At 43.0% G+C, this 10,908-nt stretch overlaps 2 protein-coding genes across 2 annotated transcripts; one reads left to right on the forward strand and one right to left on the reverse strand.

Moving 5' to 3' along the window:
• Nucleotides 1-2,201: 2,201 nt before the first annotated feature.
• On the forward strand, nucleotides 2,202-4,591 carry LOC109954547 (regulator of G protein signaling 9 binding protein). The gene has a single exon (XM_020589951.1). The coding sequence runs from the start codon at nucleotides 3,020-3,022 to the stop codon at nucleotides 3,758-3,760; it is 741 nt and encodes a 246-aa protein (XP_020445607.1). The 5' UTR covers nucleotides 2,202-3,019; the 3' UTR covers nucleotides 3,761-4,591.
• Nucleotides 4,592-7,240: 2,649 nt separating this feature from the next.
• On the reverse strand, nucleotides 7,241-10,246 carry nudt19 (nudix (nucleoside diphosphate linked moiety X)-type motif 19). The gene is made up of 3 exons (XM_020590043.1): nucleotides 9,327-10,246; nucleotides 8,705-8,912; nucleotides 7,241-8,230 (listed from the first exon to the last, which is right to left on the reverse strand). Exons 1-3 carry the CDS (start codon nucleotides 10,104-10,106, stop codon nucleotides 7,890-7,892), a joined length of 1,329 nt encoding a protein of 442 aa, XP_020445699.1. The 5' UTR covers nucleotides 10,107-10,246; the 3' UTR covers nucleotides 7,241-7,889.
• Between the last annotated feature and the right edge of the window lie 662 nt (nucleotides 10,247-10,908).

Below are 10,908 nucleotides of genomic sequence, written 5' to 3' on the forward strand. Positions count from 1 at the left end.
TCAGTAGATCTAGAAAGCTCTATAAATGTACTGAATGAAGATACAAAATTCCTATAAAGATACAACACTGGCAAAATGTCCTGATGCTTCATTGTGGAAAAGAGCACTCTAACCTGAAGATGCATTTGCAAGTACAAAAATACAAAATGATACATAATGAATCAGCAGCAGTTTCACAGATTTCATTTAGAAACTACTAACATTTTTCAGGATTGTTTTGTCTTTTCTTTTTTACATCAAGAGATAATAACATCTGGCATTTTAGCCTATCTTGTTACTCCTCTGAGTGTAACAGCAAACCACAGAGAGGCTCTGCACAGGAAATCACATCGAGTTTTCCATAATGTGTTCACTCTGAGAGCAATCACAGTGCAGCAGGTCTGACTCAGCCTAACACTTGAATCTAACAGAGCAGCTTATCAGCAGTCTTATTATAGGACAGACACCACAGTCAATTGTACTATGTAATGTAATTTTCCTTTTTATTGCCTGCAGTTTCATGTAAAGGTAATAAAGTTGAGACTGAAGAGATATAACATCTTATGTTTGCAGTTGTCAGCAGGTCACAGATCTCGTTTGTTTATCTTAAGGACTTGTACTGATATCCATATTTTTGATTTAAGATTGGAATAAGGTACCGCAATGTATGTTCGATTCTGAAGAAACTGAACTCAGGAAGCTTTTTTATGATGAAATGCATCACATTGTAGCATTGAAAGATGATCAACAAAGCTGTTAATCAATTTAAAAATAAAAAGGTTCCACAGAGATCCACCCATCCATTATCTATACCTCTTATCCTGAAGAGGGTCATGGGGGGGCTGGAGCCAATGCCAGCTGTCACCGGGTGAGAGGTGGGGTCGACCCTGGACAGGTCGCCAGTCTATCACAGGGCTGACATGTAGACACACGCCCACACACAATCCTACGGGCAATTTAGAGTCACCAGTTAACCTAAGCTGCATGTCTTTGGGCTGTGGGAGGAAGCCGGAGCACCGGAGAGAACAGGTAGAACATGCTCCACAGAGAAACGCCCCGGGTCGGCCGGGGCTCAAACTCAGAACCTTCTTGCTGTGAGGCGACAGCGCTAACGCTAACCACTGCCCCACCATGCTGCCCTCCACAGAAATCCATAGTATCAAAATGATATAATTTCACAACAGAGCCATTTTTACTGTAAAACAAACTAGAAATGATCACTCAAGCCTTTAAACCACATGAGTGTTCAACTGATATTCATGAACATCTTTATTGATGACAGCTACACTGTAAGATTAAATTCAACACCAGAGACAATGCGAATGATTGTTGACAACTTACTGCACTGTCAGAAATTGAATAGCTTGTGGACAAATAGCTGAGGAGTGCTTGCCAGGAGGTGAGAGGTTGCCATGGAAACATATTCAAAGGAAAGAACATCTATTTGTCAAGATCTTAACAAAACATCTGACTCACCAAGATATGTGTTAGTCAGACATCACTGGCAGGGCTACCAGCAGTTCAGATAAACAGAGGCACTTACTGTAAGATTCATCTTATAATGAACATGAGAGTTACATACTGTATCTTTGCACCGGCAATAATGCATCAGTGAGTGATGAATGATATGAGCAAAAATAAAGCTTTTTCCAAACTAAAAATAAATAGAAGAGGAGAAATAAACCATCAGGGCAGAGTAGCTTCCATCTTATGTAGAGCAAACAATGAACTGCGCTTTAGTCCATTAGCTTTACACTGCAGTCACTGGATCATTAGGCCCCATCCGCTTCAATAATGCACAAAGAGCAAACCAGGCAAACGGCACACTGCTTTGCCTGCCTCTCACCTCTCAGCACAGCAGGGGCCAAGTGGGTAAACAACATATTATCCGACCAGTACTGTGCGTAACAACTGGCATCCTCCCTGCAAACTGTGCGCAGGCAGGTGGGTGTCTAATTGACTGTAAGGCGTATTTAAAAAAAGAAGAAGAATTAAGTGTGTGACTTGTCACTTATGCACACTTATGTTCATTTCATTCCTGCACGACGAATGAAAACAATAAATGAGAAGTAGTCATTAGAAAGGAGCACTGATAGCACTGCTTTTAATCCTGCGTCCTTCTGCACACCCGTTTCTTATAATCACATCAACCTAGTAATCTGCTGTCAGTCATCTGCCATTGCTTCGTCTGCCGAAATATAGCTGTCAACGTCGGCAGGGACCCTGATGACAAATAGCAGATAGTGGCAGATAGAGCCAGGCTTTGTGATTTGACATCTAAATCTGATGGACATCATAGCCCTGCCCACTTTTAGACACGGAGCAGCCAATCACAGGACGCGTTCAGTGTGCGGACAAACCAGTGGGGGCGGAGATGCTCTGTGTCCCTGCCGTGGCCGAATGGCTCTGTTTTGTACGCGCATGTGACCACAGAAGGCGCTTTCTGGTATTTAAATGTGTTCACTGGGCGCTGAAGTGTACAGCCTCCTTAACAGATAAACAAACCAAACCACGGCGACTCCTGTGGCTTCCTGTTATGGGCGCTTTGAAACCTTTTAACTCTGGATGAAGATCTTCATTTTGCCAGCATCCTCCTCGAAGGTTTACGGAGTTTTTCAAGCTGCTGACGAGCACGGCACCTTGTTCTAGGCTCACACAGCAGTGAGGTGGCTGCTGTGACACCTGTAGCTGAATGTGGGTGCAATCTGCATAAAAAGGGAGGTTGGATTTGTTTCATATCCATTTGTATTCAACCTACAGGAGCGCTGCTCCTGCGCTGTTTGATCTCCAGTGTGGAAACCTAAATCCATTTACGGATGCATTAATTTCTAATCCGCTCTCTGTGGCTGCTTGCAGGCAGGAAGGAGCATGGATAGAGAGGAATTTGCACTGACTGGTGCATTGATGGGATTTGAGATGGGGGTGTAAACTAAACTAAGGACAGTGTCTAAAACACCGTTACTCACAGATCGCCATTTCTTTTCAAGGCTCTTTTGTTTATTATTTCATAAATTTCAAAAAGGATACAGATAGATCAGTCATGGGGAAAGAGGAGTGTAAAACAATGCTGGATGCTTTGAACAAAGTGACCGCCTGCTATAGGCATCTGGTCATCGCCCTGGGAAGCACTTCGGACTCACAGAACCTGCGAGAGGAACTGAAGAGGACCCGCAAAAAGGCCCAGGAGCTAGCAGTGGCCAATAGGACTAAACTGACCGCTCTGCTGAAAGACAAGACCATCAGCAAAGAGGACCGCTCCGAGTACGAGCGCCTGTGGGTGCTGTTCTCCAGCAGCATGGAGCTCCTGGAGGTGGACATGAAACGGTCCCTGGAGTTAGGGCAGAATTTCCCCCTGAAGGTGCCGACGAGACACCTCATCCAGACGGGGATGACCGGTAGCACCACCACCGTGGCGGCCCGGGCCATCAGTGTGCAGAACATTAAGTACGAGGCGGACAGCAACATCGACACGGTGGACCTCGGGGACCTGCAGGCCGAGATCTCCCAGGTGAGCCAGATGATGGAGGAGATGGAGATGAAGGTGCAGGTGGCGCCGTGGGCCGTCGAGGCGAAGCAGGAGGCCGGAGCAGAGCTCAAGTCCAGCATGAGTGTAGGAAATTCCTCCGTGGGCGTCATCTCCATCTGCGAAGAGGAGCCCAAAGAACATGAGAGCGGAGGCAGCAGGGATGCTGGCTTTGCGTCGATCTGCGCTGTGGTGATATTCTTTGTCATCGTCACTGTGGCTGTGGTTCTAGGATATTTGGTCATCAATATGTCCTGAACTAACAACCCACCCTGACAGGACACCCTGCCAGGCTGCCCACGGGAGCGTCACTATGGCCAGGAGCCAGCAGCGCCATAGGGGAGACAAAAAGCTTTTTGTGGCTTCAGGAGCTGAAAAATAGCTAAATGTATTAATCTTTCTCGGATTTGCGAATGCATTCGGTTGAGTTGAAGATTTGCACTAGACATAGAACAGTAGGCCATAGTGTGGCATTCAGAGAGACTGAACATGGGGCACTACAGGTATCTTTAGGGGCCAAGGGTTCTTGTATTTTTGTCAGAAATTTGCGTGGCAGTGTCTGGCCACCGGGTTGATATAAACAACACATAATCCAAGTGGATTATTGGAAAAGCTGGTGGGTAAAATGTAGCCTAAGCATGCCCCTTGATGTTCTGCTGATTTCAATCCAGCAAAGTCACGTGAATTCAGAGGAGCAGGGGACCATCTGGGGTCATGTTGAAACCACCAGAGCCAGTGTTATAGTTAACCGTTGCTTCTCAGGTCACAAATGTTGGATGTGATCAGAGTTGTACTGCTCTATGCTCTCGTTAGCACAGTTTTAATACACCAGTAACACTGTAATAGGCCTGCGTTTCAGTGCATCAGATCACAGTGTGCTTCAGGAGCCTTGGGACCCGAGAGGCATCCACTGTTAGTAATGCACCTGTTCACTGTAAACCTGTTCATGGCCCTTTTCAGGGGTTTATCTTGCAAACAGTGTTGAATGTATAGATGTCAGTTGAGGCTTTGTACAGTGGATATCTGTTTCAGATAATGTACATACAATGAATTCTATTTATTACAATAACATTTTGAAACACTTGAATATGTTTTTCTGCCTGTGTTTTTCAAGCAAGATAAATCTTTGTGCAAACAAGGACCTTGCATTTATTGAAAATCTTCATCTGCAAGGTTTGGAAACTTTAAGATAATGGTTTAAAATGAACCTAGTCTGGAATAGTGGGTATTTAAAGGATTTTAATCTTAAATGTAACCACCTTGGGGTTAAAATAGAGTTTGATTTAAAATGGAAAGGAGGCTAACGGATTCTACCTAATGGTTTTATGTGTAAGAGTCTTTGGGCTATTCCTGACTTGGTAAAGGTGGACTCAAGGCAAATGGCTGAGAGCCAAAGCCCATGTCTGTCGGTTAAGGGACCACACATGGCAGCCCTATGGCTTTTGTGAATTAGGGTGAATTCACAAATACAGTAAATATAGCATCAGAAAAATGTTAAAACAAGTCTTATATCATTGTGAATGTTCAAAAATGAATTTTTCCTCAAATTTTGTTTGTTTATTAACCTCTAGAGTCCCTGCGTCCTCATATGAGGACCGCACAGCTTGGGTTTCCAAAGCTCAGGACTCTAGAGGTTATGATCCCCTTTAGCTACGACAGAGCCTCAGCTGTTCTCCCAATACTTATAATCATTACAATACAAAAATACATGTTCTCACTACACATCACAACACACCAACATAACAATCAAACACATAAGACACTCTCAGACTGAATTAATCATAATAGTTTTATCTCAGTTAATGTGACATGCCCATAGAAACCTTTACATATAAGAATAAAACCTAAATTCCAAAGTTCCTTCTCAAATATTATTAATGTAATGATTTTGTTTAAAACCTATTAACATTATTTTGTTGAGTAATGTAAACTCAAAGTAAATTCCACTGCCAATGCCGGATATCTTCCTGTACACTGTAGTTTTAGATTTTGGTAAAATGAAACCACCTCCAACAGCTTATTAAATAATTATGTGTAAGTGTTTTTAATTATTTGGAACAAATCTGTCTGTGTGACTTATAGGTCACAAAACAGTTTCAAAACTTGAATTTTAATGATTATTCCATAATGAAATACATTTTATAGTAACTGTAGTAATAATTTTATAGTAAGATAAAGATGTACTGTAGGAATAAACACTACATTACAGTACTTTTTAGGCAGAACATGATAAGGCTGTAAAGGGATCTCAGTACTAACAACTAAGGAGAAGTGTTTGTGAGGACTGTGTGCTGCTCCCGTGTTACCGATTCACAAAGACCCTCAGATATGAAGCGGGTTGTCACTGACTGCTGGTGGCTCTAGTCATCCAAGCAGATTGACCTCAGGGTTAATAACTCATATCTCTTATGATCTACAGTCCAGTGGCTGGAAGACATCAGCAACTTGTCATCATTGTTTTACAACGACCTCTGTTGAATTATTGCTCCATTGGGAATTTTAATGTAAAGTTTTCTGTAATTGCAGGTCAACAGTTCAAATGAGCTGTAAATGGACTCTAATGAGCACTTCCTCTGTTCTGGAGGAGGGTCTCTGATGATTGTTTACAGCAAGCACACCCCTGGCATTTTAAGACCGATGCTATGGAGCCGACAACATGCTGCGCTCACACTCGATTCACAGGAGGCTTCTGACATCTTGTTTATCCTTGTTATTAACCGAGGCACTACACTCTGTACACAGTGACTCATGGACCTCCTGAAGTTCGCAACAGACTTGCATTGTCATCTAGAGATCCCAATTCTAAAAATAGTCACAACAAAGTTTTAGAGTATGTGTTTCATTAGATATATAAATTGGTTGGTGACAGGTGAGTAAATCGACTTTCTCTGCAGTTTTTTTAGAGGTGTTTTGAAAGACAGAGCCATTTATTTGCTTCACTCTGTCGCTTAGAAACAAATAAATTAAGACGACTGGTTGGCAGAGAGGCCAGCTACAGAAACGGACCAGCGCAGCGTCACCTCATCTGAATGAAGATGGTGGGTTTCCAAGGTTGTGGGTTGCTACAGAAACCTTCAATGGACTCTCCACCACAAAAAGCACAGAAGGCTGAGCAGTGTTATTTCAGCTCTTCTCCTTTCTACCACAAACATCCTACACACACACACACACACACACACACACACAGATAAAACGTGTTAAAAAATGAAAATCAGATTGAAGGGTGCTGACTTGTTAACGTGCCTCATCATTTTAGAAGAAAATGAATCAGTCAGGTTAAAGATTCTTTAGAGACAAATCCAAAATCAGTAGATTTAATCTTCACAGTATACATCTCCTCCTTTCTGAATATAAAGTAACTTTATCATCATTTTGAAGGCGTTTATTCAGCCCTTGTCCTGATTTAGCCTTTTGTTAAGCTTGTTCACTGTAGCATCCCACTGTCACATCTAAAGTGCACTTCAGGTTTGGACACACTTTCCCATTCAATTCAATGAGAAAGTGTGTCCAGACTTTTCACTGGTAGTGTGTATTTTTGTTTTAAATATAGTTTATGCTACTTTAAAATAACCTTTATAGTGACAAATAATTTGAACACTGGAGATTGACACTGACCTAATTCCTGTGCATTGTATCCTAACAGGCTGCTTAACAAAGGAGGGAAAAGCTGCTGACTTAGATTATACAAACTGACATTTTACACTGTGACAGTAGATGTGAAATTACATCAAGACGTATTATTCCCCTTATTTTATTCAGACACAAACCATGTCGCATTGTCGCACATTTCACCTAAAAGTATTTTGACTGCATCAGTAAAAAGATCAAATGAATACTGATGACTAATAAGAAATGAATATATTAATAGAAAACAGGATACAACCTATTTGACAGAGATTATTTCATGAGTCATTAATTTGCCATGAAGGACGCTGCTGCAAGCGAGGAAGCCACCCAAAAGGTGGAAGCTCCCTGCAAGCTTCCACTGTTGACATACGCATGACTACTGAGAGGGACGGCCGCAGCGAACACACACACACACTCTAGGTCTTTACATTGACTTACATTTGTTTTCTGGAGGCAGGATTTGGATTCTCACAAGTGCTGGAAAAACACAGCCACCCATATCACCTATTAGCTGCAGGGACTGTCTATAAATCCATTTCATATATTTTGTAGTAAGCCTGTTACTATGGTTACAAGCTAAATTTGTTCAAAATAAAATTGACTTTTTTTTATAAAGCTGAGCAAACAAAAATCTATTCAGCATTTATTCTCATATAAAATTTATTTTTTCTTAGCATTTCAACACAAGTGGGCCGGGGTGGGGTGGGGGGGATGGGGTCTCTGACAGCCACTTTGGCACAATAAAAGTGTTATTTCACAGTCATATTAATGCCTCATTAATGAAACAAAACCCAGAAGCTGTCAGTATGACCATTAAAAACACCATAATAACAACGTGAGGGTGGCTTTCATTCCATGTGTACAGAGGAGATGCTGGGACAAGTGAAAGCTGACTATTTGAGCCATGTGACAAGGCTGGCTCAACAATCGGTAGCAGCTGGTTGTACTTGGTTTTGATGGTGATATGAAGAATTGTGGTGTATGCATCCCAGAACACCATGCGGTGCAGTGGACAACCCTCTTGTAAATCTTTCAGCTGAGGGCCTGTGCTCGAATCCACTTTGTTCTCTCCCAAAGTGTCCAGTGGGTAAAATCTGTCACCTGGGAAAAAAGAAAAATGATTTGAAACATGAGCAAATGATTATGCTATGGTAAATAGTTTTATGGCATTACTGTTTCATCACAAACATTAACCTCAAGAGCAGGAAACTGAAACAGTGCCTGTAAGGGGCTGGGGATCAGCTGGGGAACCGTGCACCGTCATGTCAGCCATAACATTCATTATTTTCACATAAATAATCTACTGAACAGCTTTTTCCTTCCAGGACAGCACAGTTGTGATTAACACTAGTTAATACTAAACCACCACGACCTGTTTCTTTCTCCTAAAGTTTCATTCTTAAAGTCTCATACTAACCCTGTACTATGATCATCTCATCGGAGCAACCAACAGTGTCAATATTCAGAACACCATCACCATATCAAATAATATACATCACTGAGAAGACAAAACATTCACTTTGAATGCTTCGTTTATGGTTTGGAGGTGGATTAGATGAAGCAGACAACCAGCACCTGGCAGCACTGATATCCTGTATCCATTCTGTGAGAAGTTAACAGACATCCACCGCTCGCAGCCCTCTGTGGCACGCTGGCTGGCAAAGCTGTGCAGGTCCTTCAGCAGAGGGAAGCGGCACATGCGGCTGAGCTCGTAAAACTGTGGAGGGGGGATCCAAATCTCCCGTCCCTGGTAGCTCTGCAGGGCCTCTGTCGGTGTGGACCACTGAAACACAGAAGACAGAAGTAGTGTTTTTCTTCCTTCGGTTTGGTTCGCCAAATGGCAGAGACATTTTTTGAGCTTTAGGTCACATCTAAGATGATAATTCACCATTGCAACATTGTCAGAAACAAGTCAGAAGACAAGAAAAAGCAAGCCAAGGGCTCTTTAAATAGCTCTCATTATATAACCATTTCTGAAGTGGTCTACCTTTACACTGCCATTTCCACATCAGAAAACTTACATTTGAACTCGATCACTGATCAGTGGCTGCTTAATGTCCATACTGATGACTGAAACATGTACAGTTATTATTTTTATCTGTACTTACTGTAACTGTATTTAAACATCTATGTAAAGCACATTAAATACAGTATGTTCAATGAATGTTGTAAGCTGACTTTATTTAACCTACCCCACCTGAAAGTGCACTATTTCCTTCTTATCCTGCAGAGTGTGTGGGGTCTCCTGCAGGCAGCACATGAAGAAAGCTGTGTCAAACCTCCTCTTCAAACGGGTGGGACTCAACCAGTTGCTCCACTCGTGTAAAGCCCAGATGTTGGGCAACACCTGCAGCTCTCTGCACATCCTGATGAAGTTGGAGGGGTCCTGGTTCACCAGGGCCCTCCACTTGATGAGCTCACTACCGCACAGCTCGTTTACTGTGTAATGCGGGACTTGATCAGAGGCACATCGGTTCTCCAGACTTTTTAACAAACTCTCCTGTTCCAATTTAGACACAAACAGCAGCACACCTGACTCCTCAAACGTCTCCCTCAGGGCACAGATCCTGAAGGCGACCTCTCCCGGGATAGGAGAGCCCAGTTTCAGTCGGTCTGTGGCATAGATCGGAGGCCTCGTCTCTGCCGGTTGTTTGACACTTCGTAAACCAAAATTAGGAAAGTTCCGGAAAGATTCGAAAATGTCCAACCATTCACTGGAAAAATCCGAAGACTCTGTCGTACCGCCGGGAAACACGTAAGCATTGGGCATGAATCCACTTTCCCCGCTTCGCTTCAGCAGTAAAACATCGTAATCAAAGCAGGAGCTGTGGGGCAGGTGTGAGCGTCCAAGGCTGCTCCCCGGCGAGGAACCGGAGGTCAGCGGTGTCCTCGACGGTAACCTGTCCACTCCGAGCCTCTTGCCTGCAACTAAAATGAGACTAGCGGCCTCCTTCCAATGCTTCAGAGCAGTATTCATCCTAAACCCGCAACAGTTTACGGTTGCTTATTGAGCCACTTCTCGACTTTGTTTTGGTGGAAGCTTGAGCGGAAGTTACGTGTTCGGGGCGGACACGAGCCGCTGTCGCCACCTAGAGGCTGGATGACCTTAAGTTAGCTCTTACACATGCATAAGCACGGGGGAGCGCCTAGATCAATGAAACAAAAGCTTGACTTTACAAGGCAACTGATGCTGTGGCGACATGTTAATGAAACCTGATATTATGCTGTTAAAATGTTGCTGTTTCTGCAGAGAAAATAAACAGAAAGACAAACATGACAGCATAAAATGAGACGTTTCTAAGAGAGAAAGACCTTTGAAAAGAGGAGAGTAGAAGGAGGGGCAGAGTGTAATGGGAATGTAACACAAACAACACAAATGTGGACGCACACACATGAAGTGGTGTCATATATCCTTATCAAAGAGGCATTGTGAAGAAAGTCAGCCACACTAAGCTCAGAGAGGAGGACGTGTTTCAGAGTTTTATTTTGAAAACTGAAACAGTGTAAAAAAACAGATGAGCTGTCCCATATTGGACTGGGTTAGCCATATCAGACGATGAGGCCATGAAGCATGCTTGACTATATCTGAGCAGCAGATGAAATGATTTGTCTAAAAAAACACATCATAATTACCTGGAGTTCATGCCTCCCCTCTGAACTCTGATCAGTGGATTTAATTAACTCACAAACCATACTATCTTGGCTTGCTCTCCTTTACTGACTTCACCCACCTCCCTTGTCCAATTGGCTCTGGGAACCTCCCACAGAAGGAGTGTTCT

The sequence above is a fragment of the Monopterus albus genome, unplaced genomic scaffold (genome assembly GCF_001952655.1).
Source record: "Monopterus albus unplaced genomic scaffold, M_albus_1.0 scaffold10.1, whole genome shotgun sequence".
NCBI classification, from domain to species: domain Eukaryota; kingdom Metazoa; phylum Chordata; class Actinopteri; order Synbranchiformes; family Synbranchidae; genus Monopterus; species Monopterus albus.

Excerpts from the sequence above, each read along its gene's own strand:
- nudt19 (XM_020590043.1), bottom strand. The coding sequence starts at position 10,106 with ATGAATACTGCTCTGAAGCATTGGAAGGAGGCCGCTAGTCTCATTTTA. Across the intron at positions 8,913-9,326 it reads AGGAAATAGTGCACTTTCAG|TGGTCCACACCGACAGAGGC; the intron begins GTGGGGTAGGTT and ends TCTGTGTTTCAG. Across the intron at positions 8,231-8,704 it reads CAGGATATCAGTGCTGCCAG|GTGACAGATTTTACCCACTG; the intron begins GTGCTGGTTGTC and ends CTTTTTTCCCAG.
- LOC109954547 (XM_020589951.1), top strand. The coding sequence starts at position 3,020 with ATGGGGAAAGAGGAGTGTAAAACAATGCTGGATGCTTTGAACAAAGTG.